This window comes from Penicillium expansum (genome assembly GCF_000769745.1).
Source record: "Penicillium expansum strain MD-8 chromosome Unknown contig22, whole genome shotgun sequence".
NCBI classification, from domain to species: Eukaryota; Fungi; Ascomycota; class Eurotiomycetes; order Eurotiales; family Aspergillaceae; genus Penicillium; species Penicillium expansum.
The window spans coordinates 156184-180327 of record NW_015971435.1 but is presented as its reverse complement, the minus strand read 5'-3'; the positions used below and the strand labels follow the sequence as shown (position 1 = coordinate 180327).

General features: G+C 50.3%; 4 protein-coding genes across 4 annotated transcripts; 3 read left to right on the top strand and 1 right to left on the bottom strand.

Moving 5' to 3' along the window:
* Positions 1-1156: 1156 nt before the first annotated feature.
* PEX2_008280 (putative alpha-1,6-mannosyltransferase subunit) lies at positions 1157-2210 on the top strand (the record flags this gene model as incomplete). Its single annotated transcript, XM_016738105.1, has 3 exons — positions 1157-1385; positions 1454-1896; positions 1980-2210. 3 exons carry the CDS (start codon positions 1157-1159, stop codon positions 2208-2210), a joined length of 903 nt encoding a protein of 300 aa, XP_016594631.1.
* Positions 2211-2677: 467 nt separating this feature from the next.
* On the bottom strand, positions 2678-3812 carry PEX2_008270 (trans-2-enoyl-CoA reductase (NADPH) TSC13; the record flags this gene model as incomplete). The annotated part of the gene is made up of 3 exons (XM_016738104.1): positions 2678-3360; positions 3470-3685; positions 3773-3812. 3 exons carry the CDS (start codon positions 3810-3812, stop codon positions 2678-2680), a joined length of 939 nt encoding a protein of 312 aa, XP_016594630.1.
* A 1593-nt stretch (positions 3813-5405) lies between these two features.
* PEX2_008260 (peroxidase/cytochrome P450 family protein) lies at positions 5406-8982 on the top strand (the record flags this gene model as incomplete). The annotated part of the gene is made up of 7 exons (XM_016738103.1): positions 5406-5654; positions 5707-5804; positions 5868-5916; positions 5966-6158; positions 6228-8406; positions 8462-8588; positions 8656-8982. The coding sequence occupies 7 exons, from the start codon at positions 5406-5408 to the stop codon at positions 8980-8982; spliced, it is 3222 nt and encodes a 1073-aa protein (XP_016594629.1).
* An 836-nt stretch (positions 8983-9818) lies between these two features.
* tom1 (E3 ubiquitin-protein ligase TOM1) lies at positions 9819-24098 on the top strand (the record flags this gene model as incomplete). Its single annotated transcript, XM_016738102.1, has 9 exons — positions 9819-9866; positions 9928-22048; positions 22111-22195; positions 22714-22803; positions 22865-22956; positions 23025-23397; positions 23478-23750; positions 23847-23996; positions 24062-24098. The coding sequence occupies 9 exons, from the start codon at positions 9819-9821 to the stop codon at positions 24096-24098; spliced, it is 13269 nt and encodes a 4422-aa protein (XP_016594628.1).
* Positions 24099-24144: the final 46 nt, after the last annotated feature.

The following is a 24144-nucleotide window of genomic DNA, read 5'->3' as shown; positions in this document are numbered from 1 at the left end:
ATAATAGTATGCGCTTTTGTCGTACTATAGTACCCTGTAAGATCATGTATTTTACCTTGATATTTGACATACCGGTACAGCTTACAGATATATACCCTTCTGAACTTTTCCGATCCTTGTTGTCTTCAAAGGAAGCATCACTTGGAAATTTCACGCACTCTGCTGCTACCCGAAGTCCTTGATTTTTGTTTTCTTGATGTCTAGTGTGGTCTTGTTTCTTATCGTATTCCCTGTTTCCGTATTCAATGGCCTAGAACCCGGTTTCGTGTAGGTATTGGATGACTCTGTCTATAGCGTCAATATGCCTAGGACCTGGATTAGTTAGAATTTCTGCCACTTTCGCACTGGCTTTTGCAGCATCGGTAGTGATAAGGTTGTTGCACACTGAACACATCCAACCTTGGCTTGGAAACCATGAATCTGACTCAGTGTAGCAACCCTATCGTATGATTGTAAAGGGTCCCCTATTGACATCGGGAGGTTCAATTTGCGATTTGTGATCAGGTTATACTTGCTTACCATGCTCTTAATGTAGCCATCTCAACATTACCATGATCACTTTTTGTTTCGATCTCTAGGAATCCGAATATCTAGGAAGCAATTGGCATCCAGTTCTCACAGTTCCCAGTGGTTTTTCATATCTTAATCTAGACTAGTTGCTTGACTAGCATAGTATGGGTGGTTCAGGAATAATATCGTCAACATAGAAGTAGACGATGATCTATGTACGTATCACCCATGCCGATCTATAAAATATATCAACCAGTTTTCTTTCTCATAATCTTTATCCAATGAGAAATCTAGCATCGAACCAATAAAAAATGATAGACATCTTATCTCTGATTGTTTTCCATATCCTAAATATAAATTCTTACTGGATGCGGGATGTTTAATGGAAGCCCGGTGGAATGCGGCCGACCTTCTGGCCGCATTCGGACGCCACATCTCGGGATCTTCGCACCCGCGTCGATCTTCAAGCCTCTTTCTTCAGTCCCAACTTTTTGACATTGCCCTCACTCTTATTATGATTTGATTTAACAAGAACACTGTCCCTTATTGTATAATCTCACAATAGGGACGAGTACACGTCTTCATGCAGTTCGCGTTACCTCCGCGGCGGAGCCCGCATCCTCTACCTCTCTCCCGTTCCTCTCGAATGTCATCCTATCGCAGGAAACAATTAAAGTCGGTCGCTGTCCTGGCATTCGCAATATTATCCCTCCTCTATCTCCTCCACTACCTCTATTCCTCAGCCTCCACGTCCGTTGTGGCTCCGGTGGGTACCTCTGGTGTGGTAATCGTCACATTGTTAGACCATCAACGGTACAGCGAGAGCTATCTCAAAAAGATCGTTGCAAACCGGGAGGATTATGCCAAGCGTCATGGTAAGAAGTTCCTGTCTGAGATAATGTGGAAGAGCTTCCTTTGCAATGGACTCGAATTAACTCTCAAGCGGGAACAGGCTATACCAACTTCTTCGCAAGGGCGTCGGATTACGACGAAGCCGTTGGTGATGCCCCAATGAGCTGGGCAGTTGCGCCAGCCACCCGCCATGCCATGGCTACACATCCTCGCTCGGCATATTTCTTCCATCTCGCGGCTAATGCTTTGATCATGAACCCTACCAAATCTCTCAAGTCTCACATCCTGGAGAAAGACCGCCTGGAAGAGTTGATGATGAAGGATGTGCCTATTGTGCCACCAGATAGTATCATCAAGACGTTCGCGCACCAGAAGGACCAGGATGTGGACCTTATCATCACCCAAGACGCCGAAAATTTGAACCCCGGGAGCTTCATTTTGAAGAATGGAGAATATGCCCGTTTCTTCTTAGATGCTTGGTTTGACCCGCTTTACCGCAACTACAACTTTGCCAAGGCGGAGACCCATGGACTGGTAAGACTAATCGTTTACTCTATTGCTCTATCTTTATATAGATCGAGTTTCGAGAGCCTTGATTCTAACCGAAATTCTGCTAGGATCACATCATGCAGTGGCACCCGACTGTCCTTGCTCGAACCGCCCTGGTCCCTCAGCGCATTATGAGCTCCTATAGCAATGACTCGCCGGGTGCTTCTTTGGATGGTACCTATAAGGATGGTGATCTCGTGATCCAATTCCATGGGTGCGAAGATACAGAGGGCCGGGACTGTGCTCACGAACTCGAGCCATACTATAAGCTATGGGAGAAGAAGACACAGAACGATTAGAGAGTCCGAGGCTCAAGAACAAGGTTCTTGAAGTGGCGTTTGCATTGGGGGATCCACTTTTTCCACGTGGGGGAAATGGCGTTTTGCCTGGGATCTTTCGCCTGTTCACAGGTACAATGTTCTAGGGTTGGTCGGCGTTTGGTCGTGGAGACCTCAACATATGGCGTATTTTTGCTTTCAAGTGGCATGCATAGCTGCAAAAAGAACACGATAATCATTCATTTTTATTATGTCCAATACCAAAATAATACATCGCCTCATGATATCAGTAATTAGCGTATACCGTTTATCATGAAACCAGGGTTGCTCGATAAGCTGCTTGGGACTTCTCTTCAAGCCGCCAACAAAGACAATTTGATGCCTCGCTATACTTTTCTTCCTCTCCACTCACTCAATCACTCGGCCCATTGCCATAGCACATGGGACCGCCGAATACCAAGCCTGAACTTGACCATTCCGCCAACTTCTTAGGCAAGACCGGGGAAGATGACAGCGCGCTTCTTCTTATACTTGTCACCGAACTCCTTGCGGTAGCGCTTCTCCTTCTTCCAAGCCCAGCTCCACATCTGCAACCCACCAACAAATACGAAGAACAGCACACTCCAGTTCAACTGGCTGACAAGGTAAATACCCAACCAAGCCACGATCTCAAATAAGTAGTTGGGGCAGGTAACAAGACTGAACCCGAATCCAGAAGGGATGCCTCGCTCAGTGGTACCAGGCCGGCGGAGATCACGCAGGATGTAGTGCGCATTCAGGTTCGCCAGCTCACCAAAGACAAACAACGCTAGTCCGGCGTACACAAGAGCCTGGTTGGGGGTACTGGTAGCAGCAGCCGCGTCCGGGCGGAACACCCAGTAGGCGATGTTGAAACCGGCTAGAATCCAGTAGTGGGCGCTGTTCTTCACGATGTTGCGGGCAGGCATGGTGGCGCTGCTGAAACGGTGAACGAAGATCGTCTCAAACTCGCGCTTCAGGAAGTGCACGCTCAGCAGCAAGCAGACTAGGAGCTGGAGGTCGGAGGGCGAGGGGAGGGGCTTGTCGAAGGTGAAGTACAGGAGGGGTCGGAGTGGGAAGAGGAAGAGTGCGGGGATCAGGAGCGGACCAAGGTATTCGATGATGAAGACGGTACGCCAGGCAATTTGGGGACCTATTGCGTTGAAGAAGTATATGTTAGTTTCCGTCGGTTCGTTGGGAACATTGCGACAATCCTAGGGGTTGGATTCGCATCATTCATGATATGGGGTATAGACACGCACCGAGGTCCTTGACGTAGATCACGCTTGAGTTTCGCATGCCAGTGTCCTCGATGGTCGTGTTGATCGAGTTCGGGATCACGCTGTGGTCGCTACCCTTGGTGATTCTCATCCGGTGAATTGAGCAACCGGATGCTGCGGAGAGCGCAGTGTGCAATTCCTCACTGGAGGCATTGAGAGGGATTTCAATTTCCTTGGGGAGCTTCCGGATGGGTTTGCCTGCTTTTGGATTAGCGATGCTCCTAGGCTACTCTCTTTGTGATCTTGCTGAGAGCTTTGGGTTAAACAAGAGCTATTTATGCATACCTCTTGGCTGAACAACGAGCGTGATTTTATCGGCTGCCATGGTGATTACTTAGCTCAAGCAGATATAATGCTTGAATGATGAAGCTTATGTGAGACCACCAAGACAACGTGAAATTGCCACTGGCCCCAAAAAGGTGCAGTCCCAACAATCTACAAGTTGGGCCTCGGTTAACGTCACGTGTTGACACCTGAGGCCAAATATCCAATATCCAATATTCGGCATTCCTGGGATGCCTTCTAAGGCTTCCTTGGCAGCGTACTGAGGTTGTACAGAGTACTACAACATAGGTACAATATTTGCGTCTTGGCAATTCAGCGCGTGGCTATGCCTTGTTGTTCCGCATGATTTCTTCCATACTCACTACCTTGAAAATTGGAATGGCCTGGTAGCCAATGGCACTCAATGCCATCAGAAGGCACCTCAAATGTCCTTTTTTTATTAAATTGAGACAAAAAGTTATATATATACTCTCTACGGAGTACTCCGTACTCCGTAGCCCCCCAAGTCATCTGGCCTGTCAGCTGCACCAACCCCTCCCCAGAAGCTAAAAAGGCGCAATATGGATTATAGCGGGGCATGGGGGCTGTAAGGCAGTGCCGGGTTTGTGGGAGCTGAGAAAAACAAGCTACTGTGGTAACGTCAAATCAGAATCGAATAATATCGCCCTATCTACCCCGTAGGTCTCAGCTCCATATTGCACGGTTAGTCTGGCCGAACAGCATCGCCAATCAACGCCTCAATCGAGACAAACCTCACAAGTCCAGTGGAGACTTCTAGCTCCCATTGTTATCATCACATTATTTTGCTCTAAGAAAACATTATTTTTTTTTTGCAGAGTCTGAGCACATTGCGGATCTTAGGACCCATTCTGCCGCTGTCATTGATCCAATCACAGTGTGCGGTTTAGACCACATCTTCCTGCGAAAACCACTAAATCGAACCATTGAATGTGCTAATATAGCTCGTGTTTATCAGTTTAGCTAGGCAATCATATCCCGGGTCATCCGCCAGTCATTTACTAAATGGGTAGGCAAAAATGTCGTAAGATTTGACAGGGGATGGTTCGTATAGCATGTGCGAATCAGAGATATTTGATTGCTCATAGCAGCTAGTGGGGCGTTCCTCTTACCCAGGTCCACCTTGCGCTAAGAATGACCACGAATGGAGGCGCGGCTGGGCTTGTAGAATGTGAGGTGCATTCAGCCGTACGTACACTTTGCTCGGCTGATGGCCCTCGGCTTACTCCGTGATTCCCATGGGAGGCTTATAATAATAATATCCTATCCCATTTCCGCCGAAATGATCGCATGATGATTCACTTCTTCCTTTCCTAACTACCTGTGATTATTGTGTTGCTATTTTGCTACTTCCCTATATACGTGTGCTTGCGATTCTTAGTTGTTCCAAGCTGTCTGCCTCTTACTTGGTACCCCCACCCTACCCAATCGTGCTTGAGTCTTGACATATACCGGTAAGCGGCTCATCGCTGCATTCTTGTTATTATTGTTTTCTTTTTGTTCGACTTACCTATAGTCACATAATATCGTATCTATAACATTGAAGCTAACGGGTTAATCATAGTTCATACTTGAATTTCTGTACTATTCCATTGTATTATATCGTTAATTCACCATGGCTGAAGAGTCCAACTCCAGCAACAAACTTGCTCAGATCGAGCAAGTTGTGACTGCAGCCTTGCGGCCTTTGCCCACTCAAACCGGCGATGGCAGCTATGTACAAGAGCCAACTGTGACGGGTCTTGCTAAGGATCTCCTCCATTTTGACCTGAAAGATGCCAAGACTTTGGCGGAGGTTGCCAAAACTGCCGTTACTGGCGAGGCTGTCAACGACAGAGATTATGTGATGGAGCGCGTGATTCAGGTTTGTGTTTCCGCGAGAAATTGGCTACGTTTCCACTCTAAATTTTCTATAGCTTGCCGCTGGCTTGCCCTCGACATCTCGAAATGGCAAGGAGCTGACCAATACTTTCCTCACTCAATTGTGGGGTGATCTGGAGCACCCGCCTATCTCGTGAGTCGTGAAATGCGACATTGATATGTGTGGGAAATGTCTAGTGACTGACTGGTGATCTAGCTATCTTGGGCGCGATGCGGCATACCGGAAGGCTGATGGATCTGGAAACGTAAGGATTGTCCCCTTATATGTTGAGAATCTCTACTAAGCAGCCCTAGAACACTTTTTGGCCTCAGATTGGTGCTGCTGGCACTTCATATGCACGCTCTGTTCGCCCGAAGACTATGCAGCCTGCTGCTCTTCCAGAGCCAGAGGCTCTTTTCGATAGTCTTTTGGCGCGAAAGGATTTCAAGGAACACCCGAACAAGATTTCAAGCGTGTTATTCTATCTTGCCTCTATCATCATCCACGGTAAGTTGTCTGTTGGTTGAGATTTATGCGATGAGAGATGGCAGAATAACTCGGGCTAACAGTCCTCAGACTTGTTCCAAACGGATCCCAGGGACCAAACAAAGTCATTGACATCCTCGTACTTGGATTTGTCTCCGCTTTATGGTAACAACCAGAAAGAACAGGATACAGTCAGAACATTCAAGGATGGAAAGTTGAAGCCTGACTGCTTTTCCACCAAGCGGGTCTTGGGATTTCCCCCGGGCGTTGGCGTCCTTCTCATCATGTTCAACCGTTTCCACAACTCGGTTGTCACCCAATTGGCAGCTATAAATGAAGGTGGCCGTTTCACGAAACCGGATGAGTCAAAAGCCCAAGCTTATGCCACCTGGGATAATGACCTCTTCCAGACCGCAAGACTGGTCACTTGTGGTCTTTATGTTAACATCATTCTAAAGGACTATGTCCGGACTATCCTTAACATCAACCGAACTGACAGTGTGTGGAGTTTGGATCCCCGTGCCGAGATAAAGGATGGCTTACTCGGCAAGGCACCTGCCCAGGCTACCGGAAACCAACTTTCCGCCGAGTTCAATCTTGTTTATCGCTGGCATTCTTGTGTCTCAGCTCGGGACGAAAAATGGTCGGAGGATCTGTATAAAGAGCTATTTAATGGACAGGATCCGAAGCAGCTTAGCCTGCAGGATTTCACAGGGGGTCTTCGCCAATGGGAATCAAAACTCCCAGCAGATCCCCAAGAGCGTCCTTTCGCTAAATTGCAACGCCAAGCAGATGGAAAATTCGACGATAATGATTTAGTCAAGATCTTTGAGGAGGGTGTCGAAGATCCTGCTGGAGCTTTCGGTGCTTTGAATGTGCCGGATGTCTTCAGAGGCATCGAGGTTCTCGGCATCAAGCAGGCACGCTCTTGGAATCTGGCTACCTTGAATGAATTCCGTCAGTACTTTGGTTTGGCTTCGTATCAAACCTTCGAAGAGATCAACTCAGACCCATACGTCGCGGACCAGCTTAAGCATTTCTATGACCACCCCGACCTTGTTGAGTTGTACCCTGGTCTCATTCTCGAAGAGGCTAAGCAGGCTATGACCCCGGGTAGCGGTCTTTGCACCAATTTCACGACCTCGAGGGCTATTCTCTCAGACGCAGTTGCTTTGGTTCGTGGTGATCGCTTCTATACTGTCGACTTCACACCCAAGCATCTTACAAACTGGGCATTCAATGAGATCAACAATGATGTCTCTGTTGATGGTGGTCAGGTCTTCTATAAACTGGTCCTGAAGGCCTTCCCCAATCATTTCCGCGGTGACTCGGTTTACGCACACTTCCCGATGGTTGTTCCCGACGAGAACAAGAAGATCCTGACCAGTCTTGGTAAGGCTAAAACCTATAGCTTTGACCGACCATTTTATAAAGCCCCGGCCCTCTTCATCAATTCCCACTCTGCTTGCGAAAAGATCTTGAAAGACCAAGAAGGGTTCAAGGTAGTGTGGGGTGAAAAGATCCAATTTTTGATGGAGAATAGCGGCCGTCCTTATGGCCGAGACTTCGCCTTGTCGGGTGATCTTCCTGCCAACGCAGCTTCTCGAAAAATGCTCGGTGCTGCTCTGCACCGTGACAAGTGGGAATCGGAAGTGAAGGCCTTCTATGAGGATATTACTCTGAAACTCCTCGAGCGAAACTCATACAAGGTTGCTGGCGTCAATCAGGTCGACATCGTTCGTGATGTTGCTGTCCTCGCTCAAGTTCACTTCTGTGCCAACGTCTTCTCCCTGTCTCTCAAGACAGAGTCAAACCCAAGAGGTGTGTTCAGCGAGCAGGAGTTGTACCAGATTCTGGCCGTGATCTTCGCTTCCATTTTCTACGATGTTGACGTATCCAAGTCTTTCCAACTTTGCCAGACTGCTCGTAATGTTGCACAGCAGCTGGGCGAGTTGACACTAGCTAACGTTGAACTCGTTGCTAAGACTGGATTCATTTCCAACTTGGTCAACCGGCTACACCGCCATGACATTTTGAGTGAATATGGCGTCCACATGATCCAACGTTTACTCGACAGTAAGTTGCCGGTCAAGGACGTTGTGTGGTCGCACATTCTTCCCACGGCCGGTGCATTGGTTGCCAACCAGGGCCAACTTTTCTCCCAATGTATCGACTACTACCTCTCCGAAGAAGCGGCGGAGCATCTAGTTGAGATCCAGCGCTTGTCCAGGGAGGATACTCCTGAGGCCGATGAGCTTCTTGTGCGATAGTAAGTTTCTCCGTATTCCGGTTGGGATTTAAGAGGCCATACTAACTGTATACAGCTTCATGGAAGGAGCGAGACTCCGATGCTCGGTAGCATTGCCACGCTTCGTCACTAAACCAACGGTGGTCGAAGATAACGGCGAGAAGGTCACTTTGAAAGCTGGCCAGGAGATCATTTGTAACTTGGTAAGATCTTTGGTGTCCCTTTGCTTTTTCTTGCGACTTTCAGATACTAACAGCGTACGAAATATAGGTTGTTGCAGGCCGCGATCCTGTTGCGTTCCCTGATCCAGACAAGGTCCGTCTTGACCGTGATATGAGCCTGTACACTCACTTCGGTTTCGGTCCTCATGAATGCCTGGGCGTCAAAATGTGCCCTCTTGCACTTTCCACTATGCTCAAGGTGCTTGGGCGACTGGATAATGTCCGTCGCGCCCCTGGAGCCCAAGGCCATCTGAAGAGGCTTAATGGACTGGGAGGGATCGCCATGTATATGGATGCCGAGCAAAGTAGCTTCTCTCCGTTCCCCACGACTATGAAAATCCAGTGGGACGGAGACCTGCCTGCCAGGAGGGAGTAAAGACTGTACACCTGACAATTGCAAAGGATGTGCATTTTATTTGAGAGACCTTTATAACGTTCAAGGCAGGTTGTTTGTATAGCGTGCATGCGTTCTTCTCAGAGATGTGGTTTACCGCGCATCAATGAAATTAGAGCTGGCTTTGAGCCTAAAGTCCCACATCATTTGAAAAAATAGTTGATAAACTGTATAGTCAAGTAGACCTTATTGTATTTCTCTGTAAGATAAAATGCAACAATTCTAAGGTTGCATCATATTTGTGCCTAAAGATTGTAAGTTGCAAAGGGACAGTCGATGCCTGAGGCCTAGCGGGGGGGAAATCAGCCAGAGAGCCGCTCCGCCCTTCTGCCTCTCTTCTGCCGGCAAGACCAGCTTCTCTTCACGTTGCTCGCCCTTTCTCTCTTCTCTTCTATCAACCACCCCTCCTGTCATCTTTTCCTTTTGACACACCTGTCTTACTATCTACTACGTCGAACTCTAAGGGATAACGACCTGCACCCGTTTTCTCTTATTTGACCGACTTCCCGATATCTCATCTCTCAGCTCTCGAGTTGAGCTTTCTTACTCAAGTTCTTTCACGATTGGATGGTAAATTTGATCTAATATCCATTTGACTTGCTTTTTATTGACAGTGGAATTTCGCTCAGGTGCTCATCACGTTGGGTCGATTCGGTTTTCGTTGAGGCAGCAAAGCAGCACCAAAAACGTCATAAGGGATCTTCGCGCTTCCTCCGCGACACCGGTCTTTACGACCTTCTCACTCCACCCTCTCTAGGAGACAACCCTCCTGGAACCTCTCCACTCCCTCATGTTTGACTGGTCAACCGATCGTTATCATGGGGAGAATTAAGAAGGTAGCCAGCCAAAAGCATGAGGCTACAATCGTAAGTTATTCTCCGGCGGCCTGATGTGCAACCCAACTAAAAAATTTTCCTTTCATCACAGTCACCATTTTTGCAAGAATTCATAGCGCGTGCCACAAGCCTCCCCGTTCCAGAGCTCCCGTCGCTTCTCAACACATTCCCTAAGCTATGGCCTTTCCCACGCGGTGATCTCTACCATTGGATCAATGTCCTGGACCGATTCGACGAGATTCTAGCCTCAGCTGTGGATAAATACTTCCTGAACACTGGCCCTCAGACTCAGCTGTTCACCCGAAGTGTTTTGGAGGAATCATACTCGGCCGATGAGAGCAAGAAGCCAGCAGAGGGTGTTGATGCGAAATTAAATGCCCTGGGATACGGCTCTGAAGGAGATAGAGAGCTTGTGGAAGCAGTTCTTGATTTCTCTCGTCTTTTGCTCGAGAAATGTGGAAACCGCAGCCTGTACAGCAGCAGCGATCGCTTGGGTGACCTGTTGAATACCACCTCACTCTCTCTCCTACAATCTACACTGCGGCTGTCTCTTTGCTTAGCCCAACGATACCACTCTCGCCAGCGTGGCACCCATCAACAGTCCGTATTGCAGTCCCACTATGCTCTCGACCTCGAAAAGTTGCAGAAGATTGCGGCTCCTTTCCCCCGCCCAGTCATCGCTAGTAAAACACCGTTTGCCGCATCTCCTGCCGTTTTAACCAAGGGGAAGGAAAATACAGCCCAGACCAAAATCAACGCCAACGAACTGGTTTCTCTCGTGCGTGATGACGATGGCTGGGAGGAATGGGGAGATGTTCGAGTTCTTTACTATCCCTCGGGCGAACAGGCCAGAACAACCTCTGAATTTGGCCAAGCAGAGCAGGGCTCCCACGTTCCAACTACCCCGACCCCGTTGCGACGCAGTGCAACACACCCCACTCATCATTCCAATCTGGGCTCGAATGGAGATGAATCACCAGCTGTCTCTGGTGGGAAGACAGAGGAGGCCACACGAGCGGGCAAAGTCCTAGAGCTTCCCCACTCAAAAGTTTCAACTGCAAAGGTGGAAGATCTTCTTGCAGCCAACTTGCCTCACCTGCCCCTCGAATCAAAATATGAACTGCTTCAAAAACTCCGAGTCGCCAAGGCATTGACGGCGTCGCGTGCCACGCGAGAACAGATCCTTTCCATCAAGGCACTGGCAGTAACCAACCTGGCTCATGTCCAGCCGGAGAGTACCTTCCAATCAAAGGTTCTTCAATCTGACCTGGAACAACCGAAGCGTCTTCAGCTTGCTTACCAGCTTGCTGAAGTTGTTCATCTCGGTGCCAGTGGTGACCTCGAGGTCTCCCGGTCTGTTCAAACTTTGGCGATCCAGGCACTGGATGCGTTGGCTAAGCACAAGGCTCGTGCTGTTGACGTCTGTGCAGCTTTGAGCGTCAATGTCAACCACGGAATTCTTATGTTCTTGACCCGTAAAATGGTCAATGAGCTAGGCCCTGAGAACAATGATCCGGATGATGCCTACTACGACGAGTGGCGAGATGCTTTGCTTGCACTCCTACGCACTCTCCCAAGCTCGAGCACACGTACACCGGAGACCTTGGTAGCAGCAGGTCTGATTCCCATGTTTGTTGACATTTTGAATCTGCGGACTGAAAAATCCCGCCGAGTCTATTCCCGCATTATGGAGTTCCTTGACACATTTGTGCATGCGGTCCGGGATGCACTGGGTACACTGACAACAGCAAAGGGCTTTGACGCCATGTCTGATCTGATTGACCACGAGACCAAGACCGCGTTTGAGAAGGTCAACCGCGGGGATGGATTCCCTGCTCAATACAAGAACCCTTCGATTGACTATCAAATCCCCTACTTCCAACAGCAGACCCTGCGCTGGATGTTCCGTTTCGTCAATCATATCATGCAACACAATGGCGGAGGCTTCGATCGTGTTCTACGAAACTTGATCGATTCGCCTCAGCTGTTGACTTCTCTTCGCCTTGTGTTCGAGAATGCTCGTGTGTTTGGCTCACATGTTTGGAGCAATGCTGTCAACATTCTCAGCAGCTTCATCCACAACGAACCCACTAGTTATGCTGTCATCGCCGAGGCTGGCCTCAGCAAGAGCCTTCTTGCCGCAGTCATGGGCCGTGAACTGAAAGTGCAAGAGAAGCCGCCCGCCGTGGAGCCCGAAGACCGCGAGACTGAGGCTGAGACCGATGCCGAACCCGCCGCCACTCAACCGCCCAGCGCTGAAGCCGCTACCCAGTCCGAGGAAAAGCAGAAAGATCGCGAGTACGCTATCGTTAGACCCCAGAACACCCCTCTCGCACCTGGCATAATGCCCGCAGCTGATGCACTTGCTTGTATCCCCGGTGCATTTGGAGCCATCTGCTTGAACTCCTCCGGTTTGGACCTCTTCCAGTCGTCCGATGCACTGGAAAGCTTCTTCGAAATTTTCGAGAACCCTGAGCATGTGAAGTGTCTGAAGGATGACGCAGAACTGGTTCGTTCGTTAGGCACGACCTTTGATGAGCTGGTTCGACACCACCCGGCATTGAAGACCTCTATTATGTCTGCTGTTCTTGTAATGGCTGCTCGTGTCAACATTCTGGGGCGAGTCAAAGCATGGGAGCTCGGTATGGGGACAAAGATGTGGACTCAAGACGCCGACGGGAAGACAACCCTTCTAGGAGATGTCTTTTCATTGTTCCGAGAAATCGGCACAGCCGTCGATGCACCTACAGACGACCCTGCCTCGTTTGGTGCTCCCAAGCTCAATGTGAACACTCTTCCTAACGGCGCTAAGCTTGTCGTTGGGGATCTGGATCATGTTCTTCCTTCGCCAGGCCCTGACTTCGAGCCTAAAGATAAGGATGCTCACGGTCTCTCGGCTACGGACTACCTCTTCCCAGCTTTGCGATTCCTGGGCGCTTTCTTTGAGAACCAGACAAACTGCACATCCTTCATCCTGGCTGGCGGCACAGAGTTCTTGTTGGATCTTGCGACACTCCAAAGCTTGGCATTTGATTTCCATAGCACCAACGCCAATCAAGAGATCACCGTACTTGTTCACATGCTCGCGGAAACGAAGCCTCACCTTGTGCTCCCGTCTCTCGTTCGACGCGCACAGGCAGCAGTGGACAATCTTTCGGCCTTTTGGACTGCGCCCACTGGATCGGGATTCTTTACAGAATTGATTAAGCCTGCAGACTCCAAAAATCCGGCCCTTGAGCCCACGGCTGCTGCTCAATCTGGCACATTTTTCGTGAGGCACTTGAATGCCGTTCTTCTCCTCACTGACGTCCTTCGCGAGGTCTTCGCGTCGCCACTGTACCAAACTCGACCTGGTCAATCTACCTCCATCTTTGGTCAAGCCAACCTTGCGGACCACTACTGTTCCCTGATCTCCTCATTAAGCAACCTTCTTGCTTCTTGCGTGTGGGAAGGAATTTTGCTGGAGAAGAACATCCCTGAGAAGTGGCTGAAAGCGACACAAGCCTCTGCTGAAAAGCATGGCTCTGGAAAGTCAAAGCCTGCCCCGGTCACTGGGATCCCCCAGGAGCCTTCAGCAACATCCGGCGCCGAATCTCAACAAGAGAGCACTAGTGCACCAGAGACTGCTCCGGCTCAGTCGGGCCAGGCCCCGAAAGAAGACGACACTGAAGTTGATGAACAGTGTCCTGCTTTCAAGAATGCGCGTACGCTTCGCTACCTTCTAAGCGCTCTGCCAACCTCGATTACGGGTTTCTTGCACAACCTCGGACTCGGTATTATCGGCAAGAGACGCACAGATCCGCTCCAGAAACAGAAGGCGAATGCTATCCTGGTCTCAGACGCCATTGCTGAAGGTATTCTTCGTCAACTGCAGTTCAACCCTGCCAATTCGAGTGACAGCCCCAAGCACCGGTTTGCATATCTCATTGTCATTCTTTCCCACTTCTCGCACCTTCTTTATGAAGTCTCAGCAGACCGACCCAGTCCAAACTACTTGACTTCAGTTCTCGTTTCATTCAATAAAAACAACGGCCTCAAAGTGCTGAAGGACATTTGTGACGTCTTCTTAGGCGATATCAAGTCCCTTCCATCTGCGGAGTCCATTCCCGACCAGGACAAAGAGCTTGCTGACCGGCTTGCATCCGGGTATGGTGGAATCAAGATCATTCTTGGATTATTCGCAGACCTCACTGCTGGGAAATTCATCGTGGACTCTAGTCAGACACAAGCCTTGACTTCTCACCCTGAACGGGATCGAGACCGTCCCGATTACTTCCAGCCAGGCCAGCTTTTGGTGGAACTTCGCATGGAGATTTTACCCATGGCCAAAGATATGTGGAACTCGGACTTTGCGACTCAGTCGTCGAGTCCAATTGTCAAATTGTTGATTGATATCATGCGGTGCTCCTTGGATGGTGAATACGAGACTGGCGCAGCTCGTAAAGCAGATACCCCACCCCTCTTGCTCGAGATGCCCAAGAAACCATTCGTCGTCCACACGGAACGAGCAACTGCCTTACTCGAGAAAGGGTACATGGATGTCGATCTTAACAAAGAAGCCCTCTATCGTTGCAACAATCTTTTGATGGCGGCCGAAGAATACTGCAAGGCGCAGCAGTGGCTACGAGCCCCTCCCAGGGTCCCCCCAGGTCCCGACGATATTAAAACCGGAGTACCCGAGTCCGCTTCTGGCATCGACTCCCTCGATGATACTGGTCTTGGGGAGGTTCAGCCTTTCAATAGCGCCAATCCGTTAGACCGCTCTGCAGCTCTCCAAATGCTTCTGGCCCAAGCGGCCGGACGACCCGTGGCTGACGCAATGCACCGTTCTCCTTTCCCCGGAGGCGATATTGACTCCGACATGCACGACGGATTGGCTAGAGCCCTAGACAATGTTCTCAACGACAATGATGACATGGATAGCGATGACCGAGGCGAATCATCGAACCAGCGTCGACCCGAGAGTCGTAATACCGGGGCAAGCTCTTCTGAACCTACCGGGTCCTCCCAGGGAGAACCGCCTAAGCGTCGCCATATGGTCACAATCGAAGACCTGGATGCAGAGAGGCAAAACATTCGGTCAAACCTGATCGATCGGGCCCTAGATATTCTGAACGAACACCATGACGTATCTTTCGAGCTGTCTGACTTGATCACCTCCGCTATCAAAAAGCACAGCGAGCCTGTCAACTTCCGTCGAGATATTGGAGAGACCCTTGTTCAATCGCTAGTATCCCTGCAGATGGAGAACTTCCAGACAGCTGGCAAAAAGATCGCGGCGTATGCACACATTCTCGCGCTGACCCTCCAGGATCATGACATGTACCTCGCCACTCTTGAAGAACTCAAAGATTGCTTCTCGACTTTCCTTGGATTTATCAAGCTCCCAACACCCGAAAAGGCCGACCAAGAAACCTTCCCCTGGGTTGGAAATGTCCTGCTCATTCTCGAGAAACTGCTGTCTGATGATTGTCAGCCTCCCAAGATTGCCTGGACCATGCCAAGTCTTGATGATCCAAACCCCAGCGGCGATGAACCAGCCCGTCTTGAAGATCCCCTTGTCTCACTCGAGGAGAAGACTCAGCTATTTGAAGCTCTTGTCGAGATCCTACCCCGGGTGGGCAAGGATGATACACTGGCGCTCTCCATGTGCCGTGTTCTTGTCATTCTCACACGCGAGCGCAGCATTGCTGCCCGCTTTGGCGAAAAGCGAAACCTTCAGCGTTTGTTTGTGATGGTTAAACAACTTTCTAGTGCTACAAATGATAAACTCCAAAGCGCCTTCATGCTGATCCTTCGTCACATCGTCGAGGACGAAGCTACTATTCGACAGATCATGAGGAGCGAAATTGTTGCCAGCTTCGAGTCCAAGACTACCCGTCAGATGGACACGAACGGCTATGTACGGCATCTGTATCACCTCGTGCTCAGAGCTCCTGATATATTTGTGGAGATTACAAATGAAAAGCTGCGGTTGCTCCGATATGACAATCAACGTCCACAGGTTCTTGGATTAAAGGCCGACAAAGATCGGCAACAAAAGCGAGGAAGGCCCAGTATCCTCCTCGAAGAGCACAAGCCAGAGTCATCCACAGCAGGCGAAGCATCTGCCTCAGGTGAAACATCTACCCCTGAAGATGCGGACAAGGGCAAGGAGGACAAGGGCAAGACCCAAACCAAGGGAGCCGAACTCAAAGCCCCAATCGTGGAGAACCCAGATGGTGTTATTCATTATCTACTTTCGGAGCTTCTGTCCTACAAGGATGTGGAGGACAAAGAAGCCGGTCCTGAATTCTCAGAGCAGGCAGCTGACCAATCTGATACTCAAACCGATGTTGAGATGGCCGTGGACGAGCCAACACCTTCAATTTCGAGCAGTGCCGAAGCCCATGCATCTCGTGGCTCCAAGAAGGCAGAGAAACCCCAATTCAAGGCAGATGACCATCCGATTTACATCTACCGCTGCTTGCTCCTCCAGTGCTTGACGGAACTTCTTTCCTCTTACAACCGGACCAAGGTGGAGTTCATCAATTTTTCCCGCAAGGCTGATCCTCTGGCCACTACACCTTCCAAACCCCGCTCTGGCGTCTTGAACTATTTGTTGAATGTGCTTGTTCCCCTCGGAACTATGGATCATGACGAGTCTTTGGCGTTCAAGAAGCGCAGTATCACTTCTACATGGACCATGCAAGTGCTTGTTGCGCTTTGCACCAAGACTGGCGAGTTTGGCGGTGTTGGTAGACGTCGTACTGAGCCAAAGTATGAGGACGATGAGCCTGAGCTTGCTTTTGTCCGCCGTTTTGTGCTGGAGCATGCTCTCCGGTCTTACAAAGATGCCATGGCCTCTACCGAACCCCTAGATGTGAAGTATTCTAAGCTCATGTCTCTTGCTGATCTCTTCGATAAAATGCTCAGCGGGTATTCCTTCACCAACGACGCTGGCTTCCCAACTTCAACCAGGCAGCTCGCGAAGACCATGTTCGAAAAGCATTTTATCCCCGCGCTCACTTCTTCAGTCGCCGATGTCGACTTGAATTTCCCATCTTCTAGGCGTGTCATTAAGTACATTCTTCGTCCCTTGAATAAACTTACCCAGACTGCCGTGCTTCTCAGCGAGAACTCGGATATCCCTATCCAAGGTGATAACGAGGACGATGAGATCTCGTCCGCAACTTCCGTCTCTGACATGGAAGATGAACGTGAAGAAACACCTGACCTCTTCCGCCACTCTACCCTTGGCATGCTAGAGCCTCGTCATGACGAGGAAGAGAGCAGCACCGAAGAATCGGAGGGTGAGGACGATGAGATGTACGATGACGAATATGACGAAGAAATGGACTACGACGAGGATGTCGCTGAAGATGATGGTGAGGTCGTCAGCGATGAAGACGATGATGGCATGGGTCCAATCGAAGGTCTTTCCGGAGATGCAGTCGAAGTCATCCTCGACGAAGATGATGACGAAGACGAAGACGAGGACGATGAAGATCATGACCATTCGGACATGCATGATGACATGTATGACGGAGAAATTGGTGGTGACCGAGACAACGAAAGCCTTGAAGATGGTGGAGAGGACGAATGGGAAAGCGAAGAAATGACCGAAGATGAAGAGGAGGTCGAGATGATGAACCAATTTGAAGATGAAATGGCCGATATCAGACAATCCAACCGACACCAAGGTGACGACCAACATCTTGGCGACCTATTCCGTGCCCTCAATGGTTCCGGTGTTGATGATATCCATGGAGATGCCCTAGGTGGTGACATTCACGAAGAAATTCTTGATGACCTCGATGAAGATGGTTTGTCCTTCCTTAGACTGCTGAGGCAGCTCCCACTGCCGCAGCTACGACCAGACTTGCTGACACCCGGTCCAGTTGAAGACGAAGACGAAATGGATGAACTTGACGAGGACATGGATGATTTCGATGAGGAACAAGGATCTTATGGGGATATGGAAGGTGAGTTTAACTCTCCCGATGATTTTCTCACATCATTGCTGACTCGCCTAGAAGACGATGATCTTCTTGAGCCATGGGGATGGGAAGGCGATGAACCTCCAGTGGCCCGAGGACACCCCCAGTCCCGCTTCCGCGGAGGCCCGCCACCAGCCTGGGCTACCGTCACTGAAATCATGCCCGGTCGCCAATCCGGCCTTGTTCCCATCCAGCCTTACCATCGTGTTCACCGAACCCAAATCCCATCCCGTGGCAACGACGATGGCATTAATCCCCTTCTTGTCCGAACTGACCGCCCAGATCCCGCCGTGCCACCCCGGACTACTGCTGATCCTTTCGCCGATTGGGGCCAGTCTATGGACACTGCAGCTGGCCGGGTTGTTGCTATGGACAGCCCCATCAGCTTCATGAATGCAATTATGCAAGCCATTGGCGGACAGGCCGCTCCAGGTTTCGGTGTTGTCACTCGCCCTGATGGTATTCACGTCCATGTCGACCGACGGGCAGTCTTGCCTGGCCGTATCCAGGATATGCTTGGAATTCCCCGAGGAGCAGGTCCTCCAACTCGCACTCGCGGCGACGACCCTCACACTGCCGTTAAGTTTGGTCTCGGTACCACCAGAAACCGCTGGCAAGAAGAGGCCCGCATTATTTTCGGCAACCAGCATACTGAGCGGACTCTGCGCATCATCAACTCCATTCTCAGGCTCTTGGTTCCCCCTGCCATTGAGGAGGAGAAGCAGCGCCAGAAGCTTGCCGAAGAAGAACGCAAACGTCTTCAAGCCGAAAGGGCTGAAAAGGAACGCCAAGATCGCATTGCCGCTGAAGAAAAACAGCGTGAACTTAAGCAAAAGGAGGAGGAAGAAAATGCCCGACTACAAGCAGAGAAAGAACAACAGGAAGCCGAGCGCCAAGCTGCTGGGGTTGATGAGCCCATGGAGGATGTCCAAGAAACCGATACTGCGGTTGAAACCGCTGGCCCATCTACTCAACCCGAAGCCCAGCCCACTGAACCTACTCGTCGAGTCTACACGAACATTAGGGGCCGCCAAGTTGATATCACTGGTCTGGAGATTGATTCGGAGTATCTGGAGGCTCTGCCTGAGGAACTCCGTGAGGAAGTCATCATGCAACAACTTGCTGAACATCGATCCCAGGCTGCCGCCGCGGGTGAGGAGGACACTGAGATAAACCAAGAATTCCTTGAGGCCTTACCCGCCGAGATCCGCGAAGAATTGCTGCAACAAGAAGCGGCCGATCGACGCCGGCGAGAACGTGAGACCGCCCGACGACAGGCGGCCGCTGCCGGTGGTGCTGCTGCTACAGCTTCTAGCACTCAACCGGCGGAAGAAATGGATGCTGTCAGCTTCCTTGCCACTCTCGATCCCTCTTTGCGCCAGGCCGTTCTGGCCGACCAGCCCGAGGATGTTCTCGCAACCTTGGGCCCAGAGTACATGACCGAGGCCCGTGGTATGGGCGGTAGCGGCCGACGCATGGCCCAGTTTGGTGACATGAGTGCCATTGATCACCGACAGAGAATTGAGCCTGCTGCAGGCCAAGAGCCGAAGAAAGAGCAAAGACGTCAAATCGTCCAAATGCTCGACAAGGCTGGCGTTGCAACACTTCTACGACTGATGTTTATGCCTCTTCAGGGCAACGCTCGCCATCAATTGAATGATATTCTACACAATGTTTGTGAGAACCGCCAGAACCGGAGTGAGGTGATCAGTGTTCTTCTTTCGATCTTGCAGGATGGCAGTGTTGATTCCACCGCAATTGAACGCAGCTTTTCTCATCTTTCTCTTCGTGCAAAGGCACCAGGAACACAGAAGACGCCGCAGTCTAAGCGAACCCTCGCTCTCCAGACTGCTTCGAGCGTCAGCAGTGAAGTGACCCCAATTATGGTCATCCAACAATGTATCGCCGCGCTGTCTTTCCTTTCGCAGTTTAACCCTCACATTGCTTGGTTCTTCCTGACGGAGCATGACTCTGCTTCGGCTGGTAAACTCAAGGCATTGCGCAAGGGCAAAGGCAAAGAAAACCGAGCTAACAAGTTCGCTTTGAATGCACTACTTTCTCTCCTTGACCGCAAGTTGATAATGGAAAGCCCCAATTGCATGGAGCAACTGTCTAGCCTCCTTAGCAGTATCACACAGCCATTGACTGTTCTTCTTCGTCGTGAGAAAGAGCGTCAGGAAGAGGGCAAGGGCAAGAAGCCGGAGAGACCTCAAATAGAAGAATCTGCCGATCAACTTGCTGAGGCTGCCGATTCCAGTATGGACACATCCATGACCGATGCCCCGCTTCCCACCGTGGAAACCCCTGGAGCCCCTGGCCAAGAGACTGCAGAGGGTGAAGAGGCTACTTCAGCTGAAGTCAAGAAATCTGAAGATTCCAAGGAGCCCGCCGAGGACGAGAAGCGCAAGAAGCGAACCATTGAGCCTCCTGTCGTTCCGGATCACAACTTCCGACTGGTTGTGCACATCCTTGCAGCTCGTGAGTGCAATGGCAAGACATTCCGCGATACACTTTCCACCATCAACAATCTTTCCGCCATTCCTGGAGCTAGGGACGTTATCGGCAACGAATTGGTTACTCAAGCACAAGCCCTTAGCGATACCATCCTGGGTGATTTGGAGGATCTTCTCCCTCATATCCACCAGGCGAAGACTGGTACCGACATGCAAGGCCTTGCTTTGGCCAAGTTCTCCCCCGCTAGCTCAGACCAGGCGAAATTGCTACGTATCCTGACTGCACTTGATTATCTGTTTGATCATGCACGAGCGGACAAGTCCAAGGATATTGAGCCTGGATCCGCTCCCAAGGAGGATGTGCTCAAGAAGCTCTATGAAAGCGCTACTTTCGGCCCGCTTTGGAGCAAGCTGAGCGACTGCTTGACTGTCATTCGGCAGAAGGAAAATATGCTGAACGTTGCTACTATTCTTCTCCCTCTCATTGAGGCATTGATGGTCGTCTGCAAGAACACCACGCTCAAGGACCAGCCGCTTTCTCGCGGCAGCCGTGAATTGTCAGTCAACAGCACCGCCACAGCTGATGCTGGTCTCAGCATGGAGAACATCTTCTTCAGGTTCACCGAAGAACACCGCAAGATTCTCAATGAGCTCGTCCGCCAGAACCCCCGCCTGATGAGCGGCACATTCTCTCTGTTGGTCAAGAACCCCAAGGTCCTGGAATTCGATAACAAGCGCAACTACTTTACTCGGCGTGTTCACTCTCGCGGTGCCGAGCCTCGCCACCCTCATCCTCCTCTTCAGCTCTCTGTGCGCAGAGCTGAGGTCTTCCTTGACTCTTTCAAGTCTCTTTACTTCAAGAGCGCAGATGAGTTGAAGTATGGCAAATTGAATGTACGATTCCATGGTGAAGAGGGTGTCGATGCCGGTGGTGTCACCAGAGAATGGTTCCAAGTTCTTGCCCGTGGCATGTTCAACCCCAACTACGCCTTGTTCATTCCTGTCGCCGCTGATCGGACTACCTTCCACCCCAATCGCCTGAGTGGCGTCAACTCGGAGCATCTCATGTTCTTCAAATTTATCGGGCGGATCATTGGTAAGGCCTTGTACGAAGGCCGTGTTCTCGACTGCCACTTCAGCCGAGCAGTCTACAAGAATATCCTCGGACGATCCGTGTCTATCAAGGACATGGAAACGCTCGACCTGGACTACTACAAATCCCTTCTGTGGATGCTTGAGAATGACATTACCGACATCATTACCGAGACCTTTTCCATTGAAACCGATGACTTTGGCGAGAAGCAGGTCATCGACCTGAAGCCCGGTGGACACGACATTCCCGTTACACAAGAGAACAAGGAGGAGTACGTTCAGCGCGTGGTCGAATATCGCCTTGTGGAGTCGGTTCGCGAGCAGCTGGACAACTTCCTCAAGGGCTTCCACGAAATTATTCCTCCCGAGTTGATCTCTATTTTCAACGAGCAAGAGCTGGAACTTTTGATTTCTGGTCTCCCTGAGATCGATGTGGACGAGTGGAAGAACAACACCGAGTATCACAACTACTCCGCATCCTCCTCGCAGATCCAGTGGTTCTGGCGTGCCGTCCGCTCCTTCGACAAGGAAGAGCGTGCCAAGCTTTTGCAGTTCGTCACTGGAACCAGTAAGGTCCCTCTCAATGGCTTCAAGGAACTCGAGGGTATGAACGGAGTGAGCAAGTTCAACATCCATCGTGACTATGGCCACAAGGATCGCCTTCCCAGCTCGCATACCTGCTTCAACCGTAAGTTTTTTCTCCGCATTTCTTGGCTGCATTAATGCATTTCGCTAACTATTTCTTAACAGAGCTTGATCTTCCTGAGTATGAAAGTTACGAAGATCTCCGTCAACGTCTTTACACGGCCGTGACGGCTGGCAGTGAGTACTTCGGGTTTGCCTAGACTGTTGTCTTATTCTACGGCATGGGAATGGTCTCATCAAGCCAAAGCATTGCATGGCGTTTCTCTCGATTCTTATGGGATTTTCATTTACTGGGGACGAATGAGGAGAGAGTATTGAAGGCTGGCATGGGCCAGCGAGAAGAAGTTTCTTTATGAGAAGATGAAAACTGAGGCATCTGGTAAGGGATTCGGTTGAAGTGCAGGTCAATCGTGTTCGTTTCAGAGCCCTCTTTATGTACTTAGATTGCTGCATCTATTTTTTCCCTTCAAATCCGCTGCGTATCCTTTACTAGTCATGAGTAGAATTTCACATACAGGTCCTATAGACCTCAAGAGCTCCAGGGCTTGGCAAAAGATTATGTCATCAGGCGGTGAATCCGTCACGGGACTGCATAGAAAAAAGACATGCGGGGCCGCGGAGGAAAATCGATTTTTTGAGCCGAACACGGTCATCTTGAAGAAGAGTGTGTTTTGAGCTTCTTTGAATTGAATCTCTCTCTTCTTACAGTTTCACAAAGCCCTTCATCATGTCGACCAACTCCATTAAGCTCTTGACTGGCAACAGTCACCCAGAGCTTGCCAACCTAGTTGCTGATCGGTATGTGTAACCGACTAGGTTAAGACTGGGCCAAGTGGCTAATTCCAGAGCTGTGAATCAGACTCGGCATTGAGTTGACCAAGATTATGGTCCTGCAATACTCCAACCAAGAAACCAGTGTCACAATCGGAGAGAGTGTCCGGGACGAAGATGGTACAAGCATCCCACCTTACTCGTGATATCAAGAACCCCCACTCACATATATATGACTTGTTGCGCAGTCTTCATTCTCCAATCGACAAAACCCAATGATATCAACGATGGACTCATGGAGCTCCTGATCATGATCAATGCTTGCAAGACTGCCTCGGCCCGCCGCATCACAGCCGTCATCCCCAACTTCCCTTATGCCCGCCAAGATAAGAAGGACAAGAGCCGTGCTCCCATCACCGCCAAGTTGATGGCGAACATGCTCCAGACCGCCGGCTGCAACCACGTCATCACCATGGATCTGCACGCCAGCCAGATCCAGGGCTTCTTCAACGTCCCCGTCGACAACCTGTACGCCGAGCCCAGCATGCTCAAGTATATCCGTGAGAACCTCGATGTCAGCAACTGTGTCATCGTCAGTCCCGATGCCGGTGGTGCCAAGCGGTGAGTTGTGCCTATCTCGATACTACACATGTATCTATGTACTAGGGCTAGTTCAGAAGCTAATTTGGATTACTGTTCAGTGCTACTGCCATCGCTGATCGCCTGGATTTGCAATTCGCACTTATTCACAAGGAACGTGCCCGTCCCAACGAGGTCTCGCGCATGGTCCTTGTCGGTAATGTCAAGGACAAGGTCGCCATCATCGTTGACGATATGGCCGACACCTGCGGCACGCTCGCCAAGGCTGCCGAAACTGTCATGCAGCACGGTGCCACCGAAGTCAACGCCATCGTTGTGCACGGCATTCTGTCCGGCAAGGCGATTGAGAACCTGAACGGTAGCTGTCTCAAGCGGTATGTACACTCCCGAATACCAGGATGAGCCATTGGAATCTTGGATCTTTTACGTTTCGAGTGAATTTTTGACTAACTCTCTCTCTCTCCTCGCAGCATTATCGTCAGCAACACTGTCCCACTGGGCGATAAGCAAGAGCAGTGCGACAAGATCCATACGATCGATATCAGCCCGACACTGGCAGAGGCATGCCGTCGTACACACAACGGCGAGTCGGTTAGCTTCTTGTTCTCGCACACCGTGGGGTAAATCAGAGGCAGGAATGAATTATTACATCAAGACAGAGGATTAAATCTACGGGTTGTCCTAGTGATTACCTACGAGTGTGGCGCAAAACCGTGAAGTGAGCGGGAAACAAAAAATACGATTTTTATGACCCTTTTTATTAGCCGG